This window comes from Gadus morhua, chromosome 1 (genome assembly GCF_902167405.1).
Source record: "Gadus morhua chromosome 1, gadMor3.0, whole genome shotgun sequence".
NCBI classification, from domain to species: Eukaryota; Metazoa; Chordata; class Actinopteri; order Gadiformes; family Gadidae; genus Gadus; species Gadus morhua.
This window is the reverse complement of record NC_044048.1, coordinates 9166886-9192406: the sequence shown is the minus strand read 5'-3', so window position 1 is coordinate 9192406 and position 25521 is coordinate 9166886. Positions and strand designations below refer to the sequence as shown.

Here is a 25521-nt window from a genome sequence, read left to right as displayed (position 1 = left end):
GTCAAATAGAAGGGGATGCTGGAACGACCCAGATGCATAGAAATGCAGTGCCGTTGTAACTTTCACTGCAACGGGGAAGGCATAGGGACAGCGTGCATCAGTCCCCAGCTCATCTGCCAGGAGATGGCAGATATCTGTGACAGCCTGACGGGTCAGGCGTAGCTTACGCCTGCATTCCTCCTCACTCAGGGAGAGATAGGTGTGTCTGGGCCGGTAGACCCTCTCCCCCCGGCGTCTGATCCTCGGTCCCAAGACGTATTCCATTCCACTGTGCGAAAAAAAAATTATGAGCAGCCTCAACTTAACTGGTAAGTTGCAGAGTAAGGTTTTAAATGGACTTACAGAAGGTGATTTCTCAGTCTTCAGAATTTATTTCGCAGTCTTCAGAATTGTGGTTCCTGATTCTTGACGGACAACCCACTTTGACAGGTGTCCTTATATAGCCTACATATGTCTCTTGCCACTATTGGTCAACCAGGTTAATTTGATCCGTCATTACGCCTGCTACAATTCGCGTGAATAATTTGGGTAAATGTGTACGCTAGATTTATGCCTATTTATTTTATCTTTATGGACACCACAATGATTTTCCTTGTGTGGTAATATTTTATTTTCCTTGTAATTATGTATGGTTTGCAAAAATGGGAACTGCTGTCCGTGTAGATGAGAGAAGCAAAGTGTATGCGCGAGGTGCACAAGCAATCCGTATGCATCGCATGCGCATGTATGCATGCGCCCTAAAATAGCATCTGAACAACGCGCCACTGACTTTAAACCAGGTATTTCCTGGTCTGTGGCGCAGTTGTATTCAGAAACGGCAAATTATAATTTGCGCCAGAACACGCCTCCTCCTTTCGCCGAACCGCCCCTTGGGGCGCAAGATCATTCCCTAATTTACCGGCGAGTGGCGGTGGTGGGAAAAGAACGCTCTGCGCCAGTTGTAAACTAGCAACGACACATGCGCCAGTGACTAAGTCACTTGCGCCGGATGCAAGATAGGGCTCTTAGTGTCTTATGTATTTATTTATTTATTTTAATAAGTTACTTATTTTATTTTAAATAAACATAATACCAAGGGTCAGAAGTTTTACAAGAATTTTAATCTTACAAAGTCATGACAGAGGGACTTGGTGTCTTTATTCATGCTTGAAAGATGAACATATATCATTTTTTTTGAAAGGGAATAAGCTGATGAAGCTGACAAGGGACCAATGTTTACTTTTTAAAAGTATTATAATTAAATGCAAACCCCAGTGAATCATTTGCTCTTGTTTCTCTGTTTTGAGATTCACACAGACTTAGCAGTCTTGTTTAAATGTTACAAATTGAGTCAATAAACTGAAGTTGGAAATAGTTTTAAGTTGTTGCAGATGTTATCTCCGCTAATTTTATTAATCGAAATAAATAAATATTAGCAGGTTCTCAATAGTAGGCTATTTCAATTCAGAGAGGGCATGATAAAATGTCTGTCTCCTAGGGGGGGAATGAAAGAAAAATGTATTATTTATTTTCTAGCATGAGCTCTGTGCCATTTTATGAATGGCACACTCACACACATGTATCACTGAAATGACTTCAATTCTCAAATGATTTAATGTTGTAGCGGCACACGAAGCAAAAATCACATTTTGGGTTGGGTTGTCATAATTTCATTCACCACTAGATGTCCCTAGCGTACTCATTTGAAGCTTCGAGCACGAACCACTTTGGTGGTTCATCTGGCTGAGAGGCTTTGACGTTTCATGAGGCATCATCTCGGCACCACTAGTGACAACATGAAAGCAGACAAGAAAACAAGAACTTAAGGGAGCTTACCAAGTGGCTGCACACCGGGTCAAAGTTATTTACCAATACAAATCTGGCGCCACCTTTTTATTGGGTGAACACCTGTCACATGGACCAACAGCACACTGTTCTCTTAAAGAGGCACTACACCATTGGGCTGCCGAGCCTCAGATGTTTATCAATAACTTAAATAAGTAAATAAGAAATAACAAGATTACACAAATGGCAGACCTCCACAGAAAACACAGTGTGTGTGCCACGGAATATCACTGTCATTTACTTGCATTGGAGCAACTTCCGTGGACACAACAAGGACCATTTAAGTGTTTCAGTGAGACCACCCCGGGTTTTGAGTTAAGTCCCCGTGGTCGACTCGCTCGTTGAAACGGGGATCCGTGTGTGAGCCACGGAACATCAGCGTCATTAACTTGCATTGGAGCGAATTCCGTGGCCACATCACGGAAATCGGCGTGTTTCCATGATGTGTCCACGGATTTCGAGTTATTCGTCCGTAGTCATTTCACGGATTCCTGTGAGACCAGGTTGGTATCAAATGTGTTCGGCTGCCAGATCGGCTCGGGGGTCCTAGATGCGCAATAATGACGCACTTCCTGTAAACGATGTCAATAAATGCCCATGCGCGTCACTCAGTAGCCGGTGTGTCAGCGATATGTTATTGTATTCATTGCTAAGAAGCAAGTAGTTATTTAGCTTTTTTTTTTCAATGATTTTGCTTAAAAATGGTAAGTTAGATATGGGCCTATAATTGTTCATGAGGGATGTATCTATATTGTTATTTTCTTAGAAGTGACTTGATGACTGTTGATGACTGTTGTTTTTAACAAACATTGATTTCATACATCTACAAGTAATTGCTATGCAAATGTATAGAATTATATAGAAAGTCATACAAATGCTTAAAATAATACCTTAAATGGTATTGGTATTAAAATGTATTTAATCAGTCCTTCAAAAGTCTTAAAAATGCCAATACATAGGGATTGGGATTTTGTCAGACATTTTTTTCTCATGTTGTTATTTATAAATCCCCAAATAATTTAAGCAGAAGCATCTATCAGTCAAAAATGCATCTCACATTTACACCTAAGGGTGCACTCACTCTAGGCCATCTGGCCGTGGCCGTTTTCACACCTAACCGTGCTCAACTGGCCCCATTGTTCTCTGGCCTGCACTCACACTAGGCCATCTGGCCGTGGCTGTTGGCCGTCCCAAACGTGGCCTGGCAAAATATAGGCTCTTGTACATTCGTCATCACGTCGTAACACGTCATCACCAAGTGTCCGCTGCATGGACCATAATAAAGTCTGCCGCCAGTCAGAGTTTTAACAACAATGGACAACAACACAGAGAACACAGTTCGCACTTTGCTGATTCTGTTGCTTATTTGGAGCCATTCTCAGATAGAGCCCACTCTCACTGCTGGTTTTTTCGAGTACTTTTTCGACTTCTCTGGGACCAACGTGAACTAACAGTTGAACCGCTTGACGCCATGTTTACCGTTTAATGGGAAAGAAGGCTCATCGCCTTTATTATGTCCATGGTCGTCGCATGGACTATACGTCATCCAGCTCAGGTTGCGTAGCCGTGCGTGTGCGCGTGTCGGCTCATTAGCATCTGTACTGTGGCGGCCCGTACCGTAGCAGCACACCTCTCCCAAGTGGCCAAGTTGGCCTGGCCTGGCCAGACTGGCCACACTCACACTGGCAGATTTGAGCACGGTTAGGTGTGAAAACGGCCACGGCCACGGCCAGATGGCCTAGTGTTAGTGCACCCTTAGTCAGTTAGTTCAGTATGGCATTTAATGTGGTTTTAGAAATTCAAGTCTGAGTCTATGACTACACCAAGATTTCTGTCTTGGTGTGTGCTTTCTAACATAACAGCTGTGCACTGACTTTTAATTGTTCATCCCTTGCACCTAAGACCATTACTTCAGTTTTTTCATTGTTCAATTGAAGACAATTTGGCACATCCAGTGATTGAAGTAGTTATTTAGCTGTTGATAAACAGCTTTTTCAATGATTTTGCTTTAAAATGGTAAGTTAGATATGGCTTGATGACTGTTGTTTTCAGAGCCGGCGGGAATCACCTGTGCGATATCGCTACTGCAGGCCACATGAATAAAAAATGATATAATAATATACAAATATTTCAGTGTGTGTGCCCGTGTGTGTATCCAAACACATACACTGCAATTCACATACACATACAGCTCAATGTAAATCCATGAAAAACATCATGTTTTGATCCCACGGCCAATTTAGGATATATTCATGAATGTGGTAACACATTATATACATTATTTTAGGCCTACCTTGAAATTGTTACTATTTTACAGATGTTTGTCAAATTATAGAGCAAAGATACCCCTAGTGGAAACGAGGAAAATGTTACATTTTTTATTGTTATTAGTTGTATAGGCAAGGATACAATTTATTGAACATCATGAAAAGAAAATCAATTTTCAAGGAATAGGATGAATATCTAATATGAACACATTCATTCATGTTTTTTATGGATTTACATTTAGCTGTTCCTCAGTTGTATCAATTGTCTTATTTATTCTGTTTTGTATGAGCAAATAAAGTCTCAATCATATGACTGTCCCAGGTCTTCATTTTCAGTTAATAGAAACTAGAAAATACTGTCTCAATATCTAACTTTATCAATTTCAATCCTTACTTTAACATATGTGAAAATAAAAATATGCATTCATCAGTGCTTTTAGACGTGTTTCCAATGGCTTTGTGAGAGTACGGGCTCCGTTCAATGAAATCAAAACCAGAACTGATTGAGCACGTTTATAAACAACCCTTCCGGGTTTTGTCCGTTGGCTTGGGTCGATACGTCAAGTGTCGATACGTCATCTGTAAGAGCAGGACCCCGAGCCGATCTGGCAGCCGAACACATCTGGTACTCACACCGGTAACACTACGCACAACAAGTAACACTCCACCTCAAACACTCTACCGACACACCCCAAACCCGTTAACCCTAACACAAAAATACAATAAAACCCCTTTTTCCCAACCGGCATCACGGATCCCCAGAATCCCCGGCGTGACCCCCCTAGGAGTCGCCACAATATATACATCGATACACATTATATATTCCAATTCAAAACAACTTTATTCTTCACTTATTGCTGGCAAAAGGCTGTCATATCTGTTAAAAATCTTGATAGATGTTGCTATTCAATTTGTGAAATCTATTTACAGTTTAAAATTGCACACATCAGATAATCATAATACTCAGACATAATAAATAGATGTTGTCTTGCTCACCGTCGAGGCTTAATTGGAATATTGTTCTGACCCTTATCATTGTAGCGATAAAGGCAGAGTTGTGACATATAACAATTACTTCATATGCACTATCCTTGTCACGCACAAGAATGCCATCAAGACGGCTAACAAAGTCCAACGCAGCACGGTGTACCACAATGAGAATCCCATCCATGTGCTGGAAAGACAAGATGAGCGAAATTGTTTACATATTTGATTAAACTATGAACTACTTCAAATGAGTTAGTCATTTAGTTGATCAACAAACAAGATCTTACCTGCTGTCTATCGGTTGATCTGTTCCAATAATGTTAATAGTCTGGTGCATGACCTCTGACCTAGTCATTTGGGTAGATTGGGGACCATCGGTTACAGGGGGTGTAGGTGTAGGTAGAGCACACTGATACATAGGGTAGTCTGCAGAATAAAAAATAAACTAGGTTACAAACTAATCATTAACCTTTGTGTTATAAACGTATCTGCAAGTCCCTACCTTGAATATGAATGACATAGCTACAGTTGACCGCTGCCACCACCAGAACCTCCACAGAGAGAGAAGAACTTGTCTGACTGCTTATTGTGTTATTGGCCCGACAGTAGAAATGGCTGTCCCCTTCCACATTGGCACAGTCCAGACGTAGGTCAGACTCAGCCAGGCTGAGGAGTGGTGTGTTCTGCCGCTGGCTGTGCTGATACCAGGCGTAACCCACACTGCTTCCCCGGGTGCAACTACAGCGCACTGTCACTGGGCGACCCCAGCACGTATGTGCCAGAGGGGCCAAGGGCCAAAGGTCAGGTTTGGAGACGGGCACTTTGACAGAGACACAGGGGGCCACAGATTAGTATCCTTCAGCCGAGTTCAAAGTAAGGGTTGTATGTAACGAGTGGGGTTCTTACCTTCAGTGACCTCCATGTCAACCGAGACCATAATGTCTGCATAGGGTTTTTCAATGCCAACCCAGTACACTCCAGTATCTTCCAAACGCAGAGCCCTGATTTCAACAAAGAGCCTTCTACTTTTATAATGGAGGATGCGGAAACGTTTGCTTTCTGTTTTGACAATATTGTCAGAGTCCGATAAAACATCACAGGTTCTTCTTGAGCTACCTCTGCACCAGTATTTTTTATTGTACCGATACATTTGGTCATAGCTGCAGGCCATAGTTAACTCTTCCCCAATGGTTGCCTTGATTTGTCTTCTGTCACATTGAAGCTGGACACTCACTGCAAAACAGGCACACATTCATCTGTTTTGTTAATAAATAGAAATACTCACATACTACAAATACTAAATACCAAAATATATCTGGATATAAATTAACCTATGACCACTATGTATGAATGTAATAAATATTATTCCTCTCACCAGTGATGAGAAACATCAGACCAAGTATCTTCATGGTGTCAAAGCATGTGCCGACGAACAATACGTAATAAAGATAAAAAAAGATTCCTTTAGATAGGGCTTCCTGTAAGCCTTTTGTTTCCGTTCGTGTTGAGGCTTTTTTCATTTAGCAGAAATGTGACAGACACAACACAAAGGGTGGTTGGTCTGCCAGTGTTAGTGTGATTTAATATATAAAAGATGTACAGATGTAGAAGTCACAGTTCAAACCTAAAATTAAGGAAAATTGCCTGTCGTGTGAACAATTGTCTCATAAGAATATTAATAGTTAATGTCATGATGATCAAATATAATCTGTTATTTTACCGCACTTTCACTTTCCCCATCTGTGAATTGCCCCTCCTCTTTCCGCACACTCTGTATCAAGAATGTTCATGCCATTTCCCCTCAGAGAAGACGGCTGGCCAAATTCATTAAAGGGGTCGCATAATTTAATTGATGTGGTCAATATTTTCATGTGGAGGTACTTCTAGAATAGGTGTACATGCTTTAATGTAAAAAACAACCATTCATTTCTCACACTTTATTGCTGCAGAACCGCTTTCAGCCTACACTTGGTTTTACCTGTCTCTTTAAGGCCCTACACCTCTGTTGTGATTGGTCAACCGTTTAGCGCGTACATCGTATTTGTTACTCCCTTGAGTCCCGAGGAACTGAAAACATTTAGACTGAACAATCGGTTCAACCCGTTACACCATCACAACCAAGAGTGGTTTGTGAAATTTCACAGTTGTTAGTAGTTAGTTAGCTATCATATATTTCAGATGGAACGTTCTAACTGTAATTCCTCTACATCAAGGAAGCAACCACATGTTCCTTGACTGATCTGAGTGTATATTTTATTTTTCTTAATTGGGTGCGCTAGAGGCCAGGCAAAATGGACAACGTTTGCTGCAAAGCGATTAAAAAATTAAGCTCACAGTTAGTATAATCAATGATGACATTACTACAGCCTCTGCTTTGCGTCGGGTACACAGTATGACTATCCAAATTATGCATGTCTAATCACAACTTTCATGCAATTTTACAGGATTATAATATATATATGTATATATATGTATATATATATATATATATATATATATATATATATATATATATATATATATATATATATACATACATATATATATACATACATATATATATATATATATATATATATATATATATATATATATATATATATATATATATACATATCGATAATATAATGAGGTAAATTGCTACTGAAGATAGTCATCCATCTCCATTGTGCTGTTTCTTCAAATTAAGAATGATCCTCCAACTACGTATTTACCCTCACACAGAAACATATATATATATATATAAATCAGGAACAACTATAATCAATGAGTAAATCACTAAAAACAACAACAAGTTTCGACAACCACTAGCGTGAAAGGTCAGGGAAACATTAGGTAAGTAGAGTTTGACTAATGTAGCACTTTGTTAATCACACAGTTACAAAATGCCTCACATAAACCGTCAAAAATGAAAGTAAATAAATAGACTCTGTTAAAATAAGTTAAAATAAAAACATAGCCCAATAAAAGAAAGAAGGAAATTAAAACAAAACCAACAAAAAGTGAAGACGGGAATGAATGTCAATAGAAAGGTTTATCTAAAAATATGTGTTTTTAAAAGTCGCTTTAAAGAATTAAAAGATTCAGCAAATCTGATTTGGGTTCACCTTTGGTTTTAGGATTAGACCATGGGATGGATAAAGTTAAGAACAAGTGGAGAAAGGAGGACATCTACAGGACAAAACATGTCCTGCAGCTAGCTATAGACATTCTGCTGTTATGAGACCTTATTTCCTCAAGAGGAGATCTTTTTACGGAATATCCGTAGCTTAATCATAAGAAAATATCATTTTGAGAAACTGTACATACATTATTTCCCCATTTCAATTTTTCAGAAGTGGGTCCCCTATGTCTGCAACTCATTGTTTATTTGTACGAGACATTCAGTGAGTGAAACATCATAAAGGGTTAAGAATGAGTTTCCCAGAGAGAGAGAGAGAGAGAGAGAGAGAGAGAGAGCGAGAGAGAGAGAGAGAGAGAGAGGGAGGGAGGCGTCTTTGCTCCCCCTCTTCAGTGTCTCTGCTCCCATCTGAATGGCTGGCCCCCCTCCATGCCTGGCCCTGCTAAATGACGTCCAACTGGCTCAACCGCCTGCCTATCTGCTTGAAACCGACCGTATCCAGCCGCTCCAGCCTGTTCCATGCACAGCTACACCCACACAACTCATCAACACCTCCCTCCCTCTCTCTCTCCCTCCCTCTCTCTCTCTCTCCCTCTCTCTCTCTCTCTATCTGACAGACAGTCTATTAAATCACATACGCGACTCAATCTAGGACCCAGTGAGAGGGTGAGAGAGAGACAGAGAGAAAAAAAAAAAAAAAAAACTGTGTTTGAAAGGGTAGGGGTGGATGGATTGGGGGGGGGGGGGGGGGGGGGGTTGTGTGTGTGCGTCTGTGTTCACACGTGTGCGTGCATTGGAGTTGTTCCTTTTTTTCAATCTGACCACAGAACCTGTTAGCTCACTGTTTGCTTCCTCTTAGAGCACACACAAACGCACACACACACCCACACAAAAACGCATCACACCACACAATTGATAGGGAGGCAGATACAGGCAGAAGTATCTTGATGTTAGAGTTGCATTAGATAAGTTGTCAGGGGAAACTCTCTCCCGGTTGAACTGCTGCGCAACAAACCATTTGGAGTCATTTGAAGATGTGCCTTCAATGAGAAGGAGTAGAGTTCAACTTTGGGGATATTCCTGGCATAGCTGGAGGACACAAGGTGCCTGTTGGGCTAGTCATGGAGGAGCAGGCCATGGTACTCAGGCGCCTCCTGGTTCATCTGGGGAACAAGGAGGCACAAGAGGATTCGGAGGACGGATTTGCTGAGGAGTTCTCGGTGAGTCTCTCGCCACGTCCGTTATCGTTGAACAGCTTCGTGGTGCATCCATTTTAGTAGCTAGTTCCTGAAATGCACCAGAATGGTGTTTGTCAGTGTGTAGCATAGCTGATATCACTGAGCTGTGTTACGGTCTGCCCTCAATAAGTCGACAGTTCCAACAACTGGGCCTTTAATGGTAACTAATCTGCGTTGCACACAGCGAGAACACTGCAAAATGAAAATGAAAACTTCAGTGTTTGAGTATGCAACTCTTCACATTGGCAGAGATATTGAGAAGTAGGTCCAGTGTGTGTGCAAGTCAAGTCACGCTGAGACACTTTGATTGCTTCCTCTTTAGATGAATGCATCAGGCATTCGAGGAAGGACTGTAGGCAAATGCAATGAAACTGGTGTCAAAAGCAACTGTCACCATGAGAGTTGCGTGCATATAACAGCGCATGCCACGCAAAAGTTAAAGAAACTCAAAGGTCTTGTGGTGCTGGATGGCATCAGCGGGGATCCATCTCCACGACGATCCTCCTCAGAACCAGCCGCATGTCGCTGTCATGATTCTGTCCTTAGGACCATCCCCGGGGGTTGGGGGGGGACAACAAACCCATTGCATCACTTCCTGTTAGAACAAAAAGCACTCTGTGGCGTCAGTGCCACAGATAGTCTGACGGGCCTTTTACAAGCTGCTCTAGAGCTGAGAGATCGGAATGACTTGGAACAAAAGGGCCTGTGTGTTTGGATAAAATAAGAGGAAGAGAAGGAGAGACAGATAGCGAGAATCAGGCGAGGCTGTGTTGTGTTCCGAGAGTTTCGCACTCCCTGGCATGTGCATTGGTGGATGCATGTGCTGTCAAAACTGTTTGGAAGTCAGAAAGGTGACTCATGGTTTGTATGGCTCAGCCAGAAGTGCAGGGCATGAGTAACTGGCATTGCGTGAGTTCTGGTCTCTGCCACAAAGCACATTTTGAAATGCACCGCTTGCCACAGCCCACGACAAACTAATTTTTTTTGTATGTGAAATGTAAATATTTCAAGAGAATAATGAGCAGCTCTTCCTTTAATTTGACTCATGTGTCTAGTGTTTAAGCAATAACCCCACAACAGAACGCTGTCTTATGAATCATAAGGAGGACACATTGGAAAAATGGTGATGTTGAAACTTGCAGAGTATGTCCTGGATTTTGTTCAAGATCAAACATTTGTAGGGTTGGTATTGGGTAGAATAAATTGGGAGAAATTAAATGCTTGATGGAATTTGAAAGTATTGCTGTGGATCCACAGGGAATACCCGTCTTGTAATCTTGTAAGTCGGCAGTGGCAATGAAAGTTATTGGCATTCGTTTGTGTTTCCAGAGGTTGAAAATGCAGTCCATCCAGTACCGCAATGACAACACCTTCCCGAGCAAGGCGGCTGTGATTAAGGACAACGTCAAGAAGAACCGATACAAGGACATTGTTCCCTGTGAGAAAACTCGTTCAACGTTCTCACTGGGCGAGCTGGTGTATTCAATATTATAACTAACTATGAATCCCTAATGTACAATAATAATTATACTACATTGAGCCAGTGATTTAGATTAAATATATATGTACCATTAACAGGACATTAAACCATAGAATACATGTACGGATACATTCAGTATGTTTAAAAGACAGTTTCTTAAATTCTATCATAAAATTTATTTACTTCAATTTGACCCAGGAGCAATGTGAAAGGGGTCATATTATATATTACACATTATGTTTGTTGATTATTACCACCACGTCAAATCAGTAACAAATCGATATTATAAGGTTGTATCAATATAAAATAAAATGTAAAAAAAGAAACAAAAGACTATATAAATGTGTTTCCCACCCCCTCAGTCGATCACACAAGAGTAAAACTCTCTCTGAAAACCAGCAAAAATGATGAAGACTACATCAACGCTAGCTTCATCAAGGTAGTGTCATCCTTCCAACAATATGCTGTTATGTGCATGTTTCTTATTACAAGTTCAACATTTCTCTAGAGCTGCATTCAGCAAATTCTGCTCGCCCCACATTATTTTGTTTGAAGGGCACCCATTTTACTACCAGGTGCAAGCATGATTAGATATTACAAGCCATTTCAAAAACTGCCTTGCCATGTGACATAGTGACATCACGATTGTCAGGGTTTTCACCGAGATGTATGATGTATAGATAAGACCAGTACCAGTTGGTCCATTCCACTGGGTAGGCTGGTAGACTGATCTATCCGTCATACATCTCACACATCAAATGTCTTGTCATGTCTAATCAAGCTCACATCTGGCGGTAAAATAGGGGCTCTTTAAATTGTGACTTGATTGAGACTTATTGTTATCATGCATTCAAATCTACAGCACTGGCCAGCAGACAAACAAGTCCAAATAACTCTGAACACAAAGCGAGGCCAGCAGAACCGGCCGAGTGCAGCTTTAAGTTTGCAATAAATATGTGGTATTTTATGACATCGGCCGATGCTGAGGGTGATATTTTTCTCCATATAAAGGGAGTCTCGGACTCCAGAGCATACATTGCTACTCAAGGTCCTCTTCCTCATACGGTGCTGGACTTCTTGAGGATGATCTGGGAGTACAAAGTAGAGGTGAGACCGGACCTATACTAGGACCATTAGAATCCTACTGCACTGACTCTCATTAACATTGAACACTGTTTGTCCCTGTGCTGTCATTGTCTTCACTCAATCTTCATCCTTTCACATATTATTTGTCCAGCACCTTGCAGATGTTTCGTGCTTGATTTTTGTCAATGTAGTGAATGAACACTGTTTTTGAATACATTGGACTAGGCGTGTGCTGATGTTACACGCATGTTGTATGTTGCATCTCTCATAGTATTGTTTCATGCTAGGTCGTAGTGATGGCCTGTCGGGAGTTTGAGATGGGGAGGGTAAGTCTCTTTCATCACCTTCATCACATTCAAATCTCTCCCTCTTTCTTCGTGTCAAACTGCAGAGTAGAAGTGTGCATAGACAGCTCGACAGCATAGTATACGTGTCAGGCTTAATTAACACACACAATTAAAAAATGAAATAGCTACCAGCCAGAACCAGTTTTGAACCTCACAGATGAGAGCGAAGATAGACAAACAACCTTCAGATGCTATGTCAGTAGGCAACAATAGATACAGACTCAAGATTAAGAGCAGGTCCACCTCTTTAGAGGTTCAGTTAGAGCACATGTCCGTAGGTAAGGTGGGCCAGGTCACATTAAAATAGAGCATGGCTTCCTGTTGATCAGCAGCACGTCAGACCTTCTCCATCAGCTCAACGCCAACCGCTCTCAGTTGAGTATATATGTGATTTGTATACATACAAATATATATATATATAGTATCAATCCAAAACTAAAAAGACATTCAAACCGTACAGGAAAAAACAAATCTGAAGTTATAATTTGAGAATAGATTAAAAAAGATTAAGGATTACAGTAAAGACAAGAAAAAAAAAGTAAACCTTGAAGGATAAGAAAAAGTTCTTGACATAATGGTATTTCCAATTGTACCATATTACAAATTCCAAGTCACAAACAACTTACAAGAACATACACATCATATTTTGAGGTGCATTGCGTTGCTCTCAGTTGAAACTCTGACATTTCCCAGAAAAAGTGTGAGCGCTACTGGCCAGAGACGCAAGCAGAACAGTTTGTCTGTGGGCCTTTCACAATTGACTGTGTGAGTACTTCTTTAACATCACTTCCTTTTTCGACTAACTTCTCTAAGCACCCTTCCCCTTGAGCGATGCCAATGGCCGATGATAGACTCCTTGGGGAACCACCAATAATAAGGACATTTTAACATGAACCTACGATAGCGTTTGCTGATTAATACAAATGAATGCCAATGTTGAATCCAAATAATATGTGCATTGCTTTTTTACCCATAATGACTTGTACAGTGTATTCTGTTCTATTTATTACATCAATCTCAACTACCTTCTTATGTTCAGTATGACGAGGAAAATAAAGGGGACTATCAGGCAAGAAAACTAAGGATTACCTATCAAAATGTAAGTAAAGTAGTACCATATTTTATAGGATGTTATATCACATCAAATAATCCCAAATAATCCTGTTGGGCTGTGGGTTTTTGTTGTAGCCGACAATAGAATATATCATATATTCAATGATTGCTGCATATATTCTGTTTTAAATGTGTTTATGCACACTCACCAGTAACTGAGAGTTTAACATGTGAGCTTTTATCAGACCTTGATGCAGGGGCAGATGTTGACCATAGCTTTGCTGTTTGCTCTCCGCAGTGTAGTCGGGCGCTGCATCAGCTGCACTACTACAACTGGCCTGACCACGGCGTGCCCGACTCCATCCCCCCCATCCTGGAGATGCTGCAGGAGATGCGGATATGCCAGGATCACGATGACGTACCCATCGTCATTCACTGCAGGTGACCGCTTCTCTATCAACATGTGCTCTCTCCTAGTATCCTCTGCTGTCTGCACCATCTTTTCTCTTCTCATCTCTTCGGCTTAAACACTTTAAAAAGAGATTAAGGCCCTGAAAGGGTTTGGAGAACCAACCGACTTTGTGTATGACACAGGAAGTCTGTTGTTGGGTGTTTGAGCCTTCAGCCTATAGCCCACTCGGAATGAAAGCACACACACTCCATTTCCCCCACAACCAGTTTCACAGTACAGCTGTGGCTGGCTATTTGGTCTCCGTATGAAAGACTTTCTCGCACTCTTTTTTGATGCCCCATTATTTCAAAGCACTACGACACACATCTGAGAAAGCTTGCAAGGCTGCCTTAGCAACAAGCACTGAGCAACCAGTGAAACAATTAAAACTAAGGCTTTGTAGTTGATATTACTGGTCATGATGATCTAGATAGTCACAATTCTTTTTTAAAGAAAGCTTTCCATAAAATGTCAAGTGGAATTTCCGCACCTCTTTGAGGGATGAGTTGGCAGAAACAGAATGTAACCCTGGCAACAGGCTCCACCCAAAAGTCAGTCAGTCACTCCACAGTATGAGTTAAGGCTCTCCTTTGAATGCTGTTCACGACACAGTCAGAAATAATTGAGTTATTTTTAAACATAGATAAACAATCTAGATAAACAAAAAAGGGTGTTATGCCAGCCGGCAGACATGGTTACAGATCACAAATAATGCAATAGTTCCATTTCTTTCGAGATTCAGTAATAGCACTTGTCCATAGGTAAGGAGGGCGAGGTCCTAATAAAACAGACTCAGAGCATTGCTTCCTGTCCGCAGCAGTCCTTCTGCTCCAATAGCTCACCACCAGCCGCTCTCAGTTGAGTGTGCATGTGTTTGGTTTTGACTGTGTTAACGATAGTCAAAAACTAAATATTTTTTAACTAAACTAAACACCCAAAAAAGTCTCCCTCCCTCACTGCTCCTTCCCTTCATTTCTACACTTTTTAAACAGATATTCTCGCAGAGCATTACATTTATTAATAGCTGATGAATGGCTTCCATTTCTTACAAATTATACACACATAATAGCTCGTAGCTGATCTTAGCTACAGCACCTTTTAAACTTTTAAATGATTTCAAATGTCAGCATGTGGTGAAACCCAAGCCCAAAAGAGCATGGTGTGTTTTTGTATAGGTAAGTGTACTGAGTTGGATGCCTGAATATATCTCCAGATGAACATTGGATGTGATATAAATGACGGGGATGATGATGATTATTATTGTTGTTGTAGATGTTGTGGTTATCATAATACCAGGCAAACCAGACCTGTTGCTGTAGGCATAGGCCCTTGACATAATGTATTGAATATGGACGTGTGTGCCTGCTGCAGTGCTGGCTGTGGGCGAACAGGAGTGCTGTGTGTCATCGATTACACCTGGAACCTTTTGAAGAGACAGGTAACCCCTCGCGCTTCGTTTCACAACATCCATCTTATCTCGCCGCACACATCTTGACAGTTATGGACTTGTACATTCCTCCCTGTTTGCAGACGCTCCCGCCAGACTTCAGCATCTACGATCTCGTCCAACACATGCGCACGCAGAGGCCCTCTGTGGTACAGACTAAGGTGGCATTCACTTTTTTCTGTCTTTTACTTCCTCTTATTAGAAGAAACAACGGTTTAGATAAAAACAGCCTTCTTTACAGCACCTCTTTTTATGGGGTCATTTTTAAATGTAATTTGCTTCATTTTTTTCCCCCATTATGTCTTTATTGTAAATATTTGTGCTATGTTTGGTAAATTAGGAGCAATATGAGCTGGTCTACAGAACAGTCAAGTTCCTGTTTGAAAGACATTCGCAGTCGTTCGATTCAACAGCCTGTCAAAACAAGGTAAGCATGGAAGGGAAACTTTAAATAGGCAAATGTTACAGTTTCTCAAGTTCCTGCCTCTCAGTACTGTATTCATTATTCTTTGCTTTGATTACTTAAATACATCCACTCACAACGAGGCCCAGAGGAGTGGGGTCACAGTAGATAATGGGGTGCTTTGAATGTAAATAATATATAAAAATGCAGAACCGAATGTGGTAAATCAAGTCAACCATCTCTTGTTGTCTGTTATTGTTTTAAGGAGCTTGAAATAGTATCATTAATTAAATTGGAGTGATGATTAAGTTAATGCTTACCAGTCGTTCATTGCATAGAGCCAAGGCCTGCTTCGTGAGAACATGGTTTGTGAATGTGATTCCCCTTGATCTAACCATCTTGTGGTTGAACGACGGGCTGCAGGTGCAGCCAGCCCCTTTCCCCAGCCCAGCCAACGAGAAATCCGACCTGAGCCAAGAGTCAGAATCTGACTTAAAGCCAGCCTCACAGTGTCTGCTGGATCCAGAGCCACAGGATACAAGGTGCAGAACTAAGACCACACTTATGCCTTATGCGATACTATGCCTTATGCGATAAAAAAACATAATTTGCATTTAATCTTGAATTTATTGTTTATATTTATTATTTTTTAATTATTATTATTTTGTATACATTTACTTTGATTATGTTTTCACCAACATTTAAACCTTGCATCCAGGTTGACGTTAATGGAGGAGCAGGTGCTTGGACCCACTCAGCTCGGACCTTCAGCACAGGAGAGGGTTTCAGCATCTCCCAGCAGAGACGACCACCACTGGAGGGAAGGAGAAGAAGAAGAACAACAACAACCCCAACCACCCCACCACCAACGACATCCACCACCACTTGAACTGTTACAGAGAACCCCTGAGGTTGTGACCCCGGCCCAGGTGCAAGACCACGTGGGCCACGGCCTGGGACTTATAAGCAGAGCAAGAGAGGAAGAGAGGCATGAGCCAGAGGACAGCGAACCGCCACCAAAACCCACCATGCTTCGCCTGGCCACCACCTGCCTGACGGTGGAGGACCCTTACTTTGGAAGCCCGAACAGAACCTCATTTCTGGCAGAAGCACCTGAGTATTTGATGGAAGACTTGGTCAGCTGCCACGCCCCGACTTTAGCCCTGAACGACCTCGACCTCCCCTGCTCCGGTAACCTCTCGTCTGCTTTCGCTCATCACCTCCTCATAACCTCCTCGATGTAGGGTTAGGGTTAGGGTTACCTTCTTGTAGAAATAAGTTGTGTTCTGAGAAGTTGTGCTTTGTTTTTGTTGGTGTGACTGGAAGTATTTTTTGTGCTTGAAAATGATCCAGGTTGGTGCGATAGTAAGATACTCAATAATTGCAACATTTATTAAAAATGTAAAAGATCAGGTCACTCAGTTTTATTCCGGAGTAAATTTATATCATGAATTTTGTTTGTTTTGTGGTCTTGCTATTGCTGTTTGGTAATGTTTCTTGTGAGTTTTAAACAGTCTTCTCTCTATGCATTTATATTTACATCCTGTTTACACAACCAGGCATACAATATAAACACACACAGGCTTTATCTTTGTGCTGCTGTTAACAGTCTTGTGATTACTTTTTCTCTTTTGTAGCAGGTCATTCGTTGCAGGTCATCATCCCCCAAAATGCTGCTGCTCTGGCCATAAGTGAAATGGGAGGTGAGAAAAATGGGCAGATATAACTTCATTTTAACCATTAAAGACTTCATTTAATAAGACTGTAAAGTTTGAACTATGGCGATAAGTGCTGATTAAGCTGCTCTTCTCTTAAGGCACAGGGAGCCCCCCCTCACCTGTCCCCCCACTCCCAGAACGAACCCCAGAATCCTATGAGTTGGCCCATGATGAAGGTAGGTGGGAACACACTGTGGCCATGACGCCATCCTCCAAGACATTGCTTAAAGCACCCCAGTATAAAAATATATAAATAATATATATTGAAATCGTAATGAATGATGCATTGAATGTAAATATGAAAGCTATGGTTCGTCTTTCAGCCCTCCTTGAGCAGTTTACCTCCGGCCGCCCGGTAGGTCAGAACAGAGTGGGCTTGTCCTCAGAGTGGTCCTGTGATTCATTGAGGCCCCCTGCCACTCAACATGAGGTCAAATCCTGGACCAGGAGCAAGGTCAGTTCTTTACATCGCTGTACATTTTTTCTTGAAGAAAGTAGTCCAATCCTTGGTCGCTTTTAACTAACTTTATTTGTTAAAGTAGGCATACTTCGGTATGGTAACCATGAAGCATAAGGGAGGGAATTGTATCTAACGCGTATTGAAAATAATATCATGCACTACTTCGAGTCCCGGGCAAAGACCCGGGATTCTCGGCCGGGCTACATATTGATTCTGGCCTCTCAATCTGAATTCCGCTCTGTGATCGTCAAGTGGGCGTGGCCTACGTGAAGTGGGCGTGACCGGCGTGACATAATGGCTCCGCCATCCTCACCTGTCTAAAGGTGCTGCCATCTGTGGCTGGAGTAGTTATTGCAGCTTATGTGTTCGATCCTGCTTCCTAGTGGCTATGTGAGGGTAATGCAGCTTGTGTGTTAGATCCTGCTTCCTAGTGGCTATGTTGGGGCAGTTTATGGGCTTAAAATACGTAACAATGCCACCAGAGTTAGGACTTTTTTGCCACGAATGGTTCACAGTGCTGATACATATAAACATATAAATACATCATTCATAATAACTAAGTAGGTTAAAAATATTGAATAATAGTCTGGTAGTTAATTTACAGACTCCACAACTACGTATATCTTCTGATGGACTGATGTCTGGATTTCTCTTTTTTTCAGAGCCTAAAAGTATCAATGACTTCCCCTGGTATGTTTAATTTTTTTTAAAACAGAGCTATAGCCTTTTTTGTGTTCCTCTAGTGTGTGTGTGTGTGTGACAATGAGTGTTGTTTGACCACATGAAATGTAAAAAAATATATTTAGCTCTGTCCACTGCTTTCTTTCCAGCTGCCCGGTCCAATATGAGTTCTAGCCACCTTCCTCCTCCTCCTCCTCCTCCTCCTCCTCCTCCTCCTCCTCCTTCTGCACCAATACAACCAGAGTTGGATCCCCTTCTACAAGGTACAATTAAGATTGGTGACCATTACTGGCAAGCTCCTAAAATGGAATTGTGGTCCAACTATAACCTCAACACTGTTACCTTACCTTGGAACAGTTACAACATGGTTCTTAACATAATATTTAGGAGAAGACACTGCTAACTTGTGTTGGGAAATCCTGTCAGTTGTGGTAACCCTGCGTGTCTTCACAGTGGGCATGAACCCTCCTCTTCCTCAAAGGACTCCGGAGTCCTTCATCTTGGCCACTGAGGAGGGTAGGCATGTTCATCATCTAACACTTTCTAATGCACCACTGTAACTTCATGTCACATTTAGTATAACCCCGCCAAAGTCATTCCATTTGGAGTTGTTTGAAGTTGACTTGAGAGGTACCAGAAAAGTGCGTGAGAAACAACACTATACATTATAGATGTCTAAAGCTGCAGGTTTTACATCTCAGAAGCCCGAGGGCCATTTCAGCGTGTCCTTGGGACCCAAAAGCACGCACCCCTACAATACTCTGAACACGCAATATTTTGGTGGTCCTTTTGTTCATGGAAAGTGACCCACCTCGAAGTGTATCACCATCCATTCTGGGTCCCAGCGACCACTCAGTGATTGAGTCTCTTCTGTTTTGTATCCCAAAACAGTGGATGAAGACCCCGGCTCCCTGCTGCAGGTGTCCGACCCGGGCCCGCGGATAGGAATCTCCTCCGAGTGGGCAGGCAGCGCTCAGCCCAAGAAGTTCCTGGATTTCGTGTTCATGACCAGGAGCAAGGTGATTGGTATTCTGAAAACGGATCAATTGTATATCAGATGTATCTTAAGGCCTTTGTTTATAGCAGAGAGGGATAAAGGAATTTCATTTATGAGTCATACTCTTTAGTTTGGGGATTTAATTTTATGTCCAGCCACATTGAAGCAGTATTCCTATTGAGGACATGATTGCACCCCATGTGATTGAGCCTGTGAGTCATGCTCTCTGACCCCCCCCCCAAAAAAAAAACACACACAACACACTGTAATACTAATATTAGCTTATTTTCCGTTCCGTCAGAGTGTTCGTGCAAAGAGTTCAAGACAAGGTGAGCAGTACAAAACTATTAAGATAATAGTAGGCATTATTCTTCCCTTAACAACTTATTTGAAGTTATTATCTCCAGGTTCTAAACTAAGCTGTGCCTGTCTGTGTGTCAGAACCCTTGGCTGTAGTTCGGCAGCTGGCTCCTCCCTCTGTGGTGTTCAGCGGAGCGGGAAGTGGTGAGCTGGCCTTTAGACTGCGCCTCATATCATTAGTCACATCTGAGCAGCATACAGGAAGCACATGTTCTTAAAACAAACACCTATATAAGACCGCTGGAAATAAATACATGTATTCACGTACACATATTCACAATGCGCTCTCATTTTTTAAAATAACTATGTGTGTATATACTGTGTGTGTGTGTGTGTGTGTGTGTGTGTGTGTGTGTGTGTGTGTGTGTGTGTGTGTGTGTGTGTGTGTGTGCGCGTGCGTGCGTGCGTGTGATAACTGAATCCAGGAGTGGAGCAGCATGTTCACTTTGTGAGCACTGAGACCTCAGTGAATAAAGCAGTACACACCGACAATGGGAAGGTCATGCCTAGAACCAGGGTAAGACCGAAGCCAAACATGAACCCTTCAGCGCTAAGCCCCTTCCTAAGAGGCTTTTTGGGTATTGACCAAGCTATATTGGTATTGAGTGGTATTGACTAAGCTATATTGTACTCATTTATTGGTTGCTTGTTGTCCTTCTCTCTAGAGTTTGAACTTCTTCAGATCCAGAGGTAAATGTAGGTATATGATTTTATTTTTGTTACGTATTTTAAGAACACAAGCTGTATTTCCCTCACTTAACCACTAGGGAGTAGGACCAAACATATAAGCCGTAAATACTATACATAGCCACAAGGGGAGCAAGACCTTACTGAAGGCTGCAATAAATACTTTAGCCACAGAAGGCAGCACCACAGACCAGGCGAAGAAGCCGAGGGTTACGTCACACCGGCTCCTCCCACTACTTCCGGGCCGCGCTGTTCATACCATAACAACCTACAGATCGAGCATGTCTTCAGAATCTTCTCGGCAGCTATTAGACATACAAGGGTTAATGTTTTTGATCAGCTAGGAGACGCTCGCACGTGCTTAGACACATCTTCAATCTCTCTTTGCTTCAGAGTATCAGTTTACCATACCGAAAATACTTTATACTAAATAAAGTATCTTAAAAGCTATTCCTTTGGATTCGACCACTTTCCTTGAAGAACTCAGCCTTTTCCTTCCTCTTCTTGCAAATGCACAGAAGGTGTTTTTTTAGGGATAGGAAACTAACATGTCTGTCGTGTTGTGTACCGCTAGCTAAACCTGCAGCTCCACCTGCACCGTTGCAGCCCGGACCCACACCTCCTTCCACGAACGGGACCTCCAGCTCCGGGTTTAAATTTGGTACAATTAACACCTCACTTAACATAAACGATACACATGATGATGTGTTACATTACAACCTGGATTCAAACACAAACCCATTTGCAGGATTTGGGAACCGTTTCGCGAAGCCCAAGGGGCCGAGGAGTTACCCTGAACCCTGGATCTGAACCCTGGACCTCTCTCGCCTGCTCTTTCTTTTCTAAAACTCTGGTTAAACCCCCCATCCTGGAGATTGGGATCCTATTTCATCAACAGAATGGATAATTAATGATAGTGTCTACCTCAGGGGTCAGCAACCTTTTCAACATGCAGTGCCAGTTTGACATTTTCTCGTTAATGAGTTTGCCTTAAGCAACAATATATGAAATATTAAGCTGAATTATGACAAAGCAACCGAAAACATTTCCAGAAGCCCTGGAATTGTATTATTTCCTGCATCAACATAAAAAAAAAAAAAATTATGTTTGCAACATGGGCTTACAAAGTATAATTGCATATGTCCAATCTTAAAACACCACTTTCAGAAACTCATTCAAAAACATATTTGCACTGTGAGAAATGTAAAAAACAAGAATATATGAGAATGGTGGAACCATCCACATCAATATCTTTAAGACATGTACAGCTTTGCAAAACCACGTGAAGGCGATGCATAAAGGCTGCAACAATATTTTAAATATTTTTCTTGTCTATTACTCACGACATAGGTTTAAAAACTATAAATTTATCCCATTTCAGAACACTGCTTTCAGCAACTCATTTAAACATATTTGCACTGGGAGGAAATGCCCAAAACAGAATAAAGTGCAAAAAAAAACGGTATTAACGATTATGCTGCCGCATTGTGCGTCCACATTTGTCAACACAAATGCTGTCAAACACCTTTTTTTTTTTTTTTGTGATGATTATGCTGCAACGTGCCAGTGGTGGCACGCGTGCCTAGGGTTGCCGACCCCTGGTCTACCTCCTTTGTTCATTAAGGTTTTACAAAACAAACCCCTTTACTCTCAGGAACAAATGGCTACACATCCATGATCTGTAATGGAAAGTTAGTCGATCAAGTGAACATGTTTTTGGTTTACATTGATGTGTGTATGCCATTTTGTTCATATTTATAGTTGACAAACTGCATTTTGCTGTTGATCTTTAAACAAAAAGCAAATCATTTTATTGTTTTAATTGCAAATATTCAAGTGGCTATAGCTTTATTAATTCCATTCAGCAATTTATTTATTGTTCGACGACATTGTACAGTTGAATTTAATATACTGCCTGCACAAAATAATTTATTGAATGTATACAAATAATTGGAATTCCCAGTGTTTTTTTATTTTCTATCTTTCCATAAAAGGTCTCAATACTTCTACAACACCAATATTTCTGTTAAGACGCCAACGACAAACAAAGAAACAAGGCAGACGAGACCGTACATCCGTCTCATAAAAACGCTTCGGTGTAGTTCCAGCAGGTTGGCAAAGTAAATGCTACATCGTTTTAGTAAAACGTCTGCTTAATAGCTCCACCCAGTGGTATAACCAATAGCTGCAATGAGCTCTTACTGAAAAGGTAGGTGGAATATATACTAGTGTGGTGACCCACAAGTACGATTAAGAGACATTCACCAAGGGAATGTATTTTAAGGGAAAGGGTTATGTCATAGCAGTTCCGGTTTAACCTGGTTTTGACCTCACTCTCGGTTGAGGTGAAGTTTTATATTGAAGTGGAGAGTAAAGCTGACTCGACGCATCTCCGTCTCCTGTTTCCTCATTTATTGCATTCAACAATTGATGGCCCCCCGATGGACACCGCCAATGGCAGACCTATTTGTACCTATGGAAAGTGGGCCTTTCTCTAGGAAAGGCCCACTTTCCCCCTCCCGTGGTTACACCTACCTCCTCAACATGGTGGACAGGACCACCAGGTGGCCAGAAGTGGTTCCCCTGTCCTCCACTACATCAGCGGAAGTGGCCCGGGCGTTCATTATGGCTTAGGTGACCCGTATCGGCACACCGTCCAACCTTTCCTCGGCCCGGTCTGCAGTTTACATCACTGCTTTGGACTGCGGTCGCTGGGGTCGTGGGGGTGAAGGTCCACCGTACCACAGCCTATAACCCACAGAGCAACGGACTTTGCGAGCGGTTTCACCGGGACACGAAGGCCGCCCTCAGGGCCAGCCTTACGGGCAGTGACTCCGCTGACCGCCTCCCATGGATTATGCTGGGCCTTCGCTCCGCCCCCAAGGAAGATCTCGGTTGCCTCCCGTCGTGCTGTGTCCCGGGACATTGCCAATGCTTTCGTTCCCATTCCGACGCCTCACCATGGCCTCCCCCGGTCCTACTTTCCCAGGGATTTACCGTCAGCCAAATACGTTGTCATCCGCCACGATGGCCACCGTACCCCGCTGCCCTTCCGCGTCCTGGAGGGAGGGTCTAAGAACTTTGTTATGGATATGGGGGGCAGGGCTGAGCGGGTGGCTATAGGCCGTCTCAAGCCTGCTCATGTGGATATTGGCAAACCGCTCCAGCCGGCCCAGCCCCCGCGGCGAGGGCGCCCCCTGCGGCAGCCTCGACACCTGCCCCTGCCCTTTGCTCTTCTCCTGTTCTGGCCGCCTGGTCCCCCCCCCTATACGTTGACTTTTCTAGGTACAGTTGTGAGCTGGTCTGTTCTGTTTTGCACTTGTGGGTGTCCTGTGTTCTCTTTGGGGTACCTGTTTGGTCCGCACTGTTATTTTGGGTGAATTCTGGGGGGGCCTGTGTGGTGACCCACAAGTAAGATTAAGAGACATTCACCAAGAGACTGTACCTTTAAGGGAAAGGGTTATGTCATAGCAGTTCCGGTTTAACCTGGTGTGTCCGTTTTGACCTCACTCTCGGTTGAGGTGAAGTTTTATATTGAAGTGGAGAGTAAAGCTGACTCGACGCATCTCCGTCTCTTGTCTCCTCATTTATTGCACTCAACACCAGAACATTTACTTTCCGAAACAGAAATGTTGACATAGTTACATACAATCACTGACAATCATTGTTTTTCAAATCAAATAAATGTGCATAAACATATTCTACCCATGAAGATAGAAATACCTTATGTAAAGTTAAATCCATATAAAATAGCATTGACTCCAATTAAATTCATGCTGGAAGGCAATGTAATAAAAAGTTAAACTAACTAACAGATGAAGAAAAGATGCCTCCGTGCAATGTTAGGAACAAAATCTGAGGCCAGTCCCACATGGGCGCCAGCTTTGGCTGCTTCCCGGGGGTCCGGCCGGGGGACGGGGATCCCCCTCTGCCTGGCCCTGCTGCGGCAGTGAAGGGGGTGGAGGTGGAGGCGGAGTGCTGGTGTGGGGGGACCGTGAACGACCCCGCTTTCTGGCGGCCTTGTGGAGCGTGTGACAAACGGCCCAAACCAGGACAGATTCTCTAGGAAAGTCTGCTGGTGCGCTAGGACCTCCACGGGCTAGCAGGCCCTGGATGAGGCCAGCCCTGTCGCAGATGGGAAGGGATGTCTTGGAAAGGCAGATGGCCCGGTGACCCATGGTGCCCCTTTTGACACTGTATGTGAATGTTGGCGTTTTTTTGTGTTTCTCTGTGTTCCCATTTCTAAGTCTGGGAACAGGCCAGCGCCTCTCCTACTGATACCAGGTGTTATTTCCCACAACCCTCCATTTGTTTATGTCCCAAAAAGGACGAACCAACCAGGCCGTCTGGGACATAGCCAGGACCGTATACCTTACCAACGGAGAGACTGCTTCTTTTGTTATTCACGTTTTCTTATGTATAATACTTGCCCCATACCTTTGGTTCGGTGAGAAGAGGGATTGACAGCCAAGGAGCACGTCTGGAGACTGCTCCTCCCCCGCCTACATTATAGATTCTGTATCCTGCTGTATTACTTCCTGGAATAAACCATCTATTCGACCCTCTGATCCAACCTGTCAAGTTGTCTTGATTTCCACTTAAAGAATTACTACTACAACGGAAAAATACATAACTCAGAGTCTATACGAACAGTTTAGAAATAAGCTGAAATCTAACAACGCCCCGCTGTCACAACCCGCCTACCTCCATGTCTTCTGGACCAATATACTCCTTGCCAACTGTCATGGCCGACAGCGCAGAGGAGAGCAAGGACAGCTGCTCTGTTGGGCCCAGACAAAAGACTTGTCCCACAGAGTGGCCAGCTGTCTCTGCAGGCGGTAAGGTGGCAGCGGTCTGTCACTCGGACAGAGGAGCGCTGCCAGGGGAGACATCAGGCGAGGTATCCCCCTCGCC

At 42.7% G+C, this 25521-nt stretch overlaps 2 protein-coding genes across 4 annotated transcripts; one reads left to right on the top strand and one right to left on the bottom strand.

Moving 5' to 3' along the window:
• Positions 1-4187: 4187 nt before the first annotated feature.
• On the bottom strand, positions 4188-6788 carry LOC115553284 (uncharacterized). The gene is made up of 5 exons (XM_030369429.1): positions 6454-6788; positions 5985-6311; positions 5581-5898; positions 5366-5504; positions 4188-5265 (listed from the first exon to the last, which is right to left on the bottom strand). The coding sequence occupies exons 1-5, from the start codon at positions 6596-6598 to the stop codon at positions 5163-5165; spliced, it is 1032 nt and encodes a 343-aa protein (XP_030225289.1). The 5' UTR covers positions 6599-6788; the 3' UTR covers positions 4188-5162.
• A 2170-nt stretch (positions 6789-8958) lies between these two features.
• LOC115553141 (tyrosine-protein phosphatase non-receptor type 22) lies at positions 8959-25175 on the top strand. Of its 3 annotated transcripts, XM_030369344.1 has the most exons (26): positions 8959-9419; positions 10767-10875; positions 11280-11356; positions 11929-12024; positions 12291-12329; positions 13044-13115; positions 13390-13449; positions 13702-13844; positions 15226-15292; positions 15385-15462; positions 15642-15728; positions 16128-16246; positions 16423-16895; positions 17342-17407; positions 17521-17598; positions 17746-17876; positions 18545-18572; positions 18713-18826; positions 19017-19079; positions 19455-19582; positions 19862-19889; positions 20002-20064; positions 20346-20437; positions 20586-20616; positions 21182-21268; positions 21356-25175. In XM_030369344.1, exons 1-26 carry the CDS (start codon positions 9321-9323, stop codon positions 21415-21417), a joined length of 2490 nt encoding a protein of 829 aa, XP_030225204.1. In that variant the 5' UTR covers positions 8959-9320; the 3' UTR covers positions 21418-25175. The 3 variants fall into 3 exon arrangements, with proteins under 3 accessions (XP_030225204.1, XP_030225205.1, XP_030225206.1); XM_030369345.1 differs by lacking the exon at positions 21356-25175 and having other exon boundaries at positions 20586-20620; XM_030369346.1 differs by lacking the exons at positions 8959-9419; positions 10767-10875 and having other exon boundaries at positions 11282-11356; positions 11780-12024.
• Positions 25176-25521: the final 346 nt, after the last annotated feature.

What these genes read in the sequence shown, in the direction of transcription:
- LOC115553141 (XM_030369344.1), top strand. Translation starts at nt 9,321, where the DNA reads ATGGAGGAGCAGGCCATGGTACTCAGGCGCCTCCTGGTTCATCTGGGG. An exon ending in GGAACCTTTTGAAGAGACAG is followed by an intron (nt 15,293 to 15,384) that starts GTAACCCCTCGC and finishes CCCTGTTTGCAG; the next exon opens with ACGCTCCCGCCAGACTTCAG. An exon ending in CCAGAGCCACAGGATACAAG is followed by an intron (nt 16,247 to 16,422) that starts GTGCAGAACTAA and finishes CCTTGCATCCAG; the next exon opens with GTTGACGTTAATGGAGGAGC.
- LOC115553284 (XM_030369429.1), bottom strand. Translation starts at nt 6,598, where the DNA reads ATGAAAAAAGCCTCAACACGAACGGAAACAAAAGGCTTACAGGAAGCC. An exon ending in TGACATGGAGGTCACTGAAG is followed by an intron (nt 5,899 to 5,984) that starts GTAAGAACCCCA and finishes TCTCTGTCAAAG; the next exon opens with TGCCCGTCTCCAAACCTGAC. An exon ending in GATCAACCGATAGACAGCAG is followed by an intron (nt 5,266 to 5,365) that starts GTAAGATCTTGT and finishes TTGTCTTTCCAG; the next exon opens with CACATGGATGGGATTCTCAT.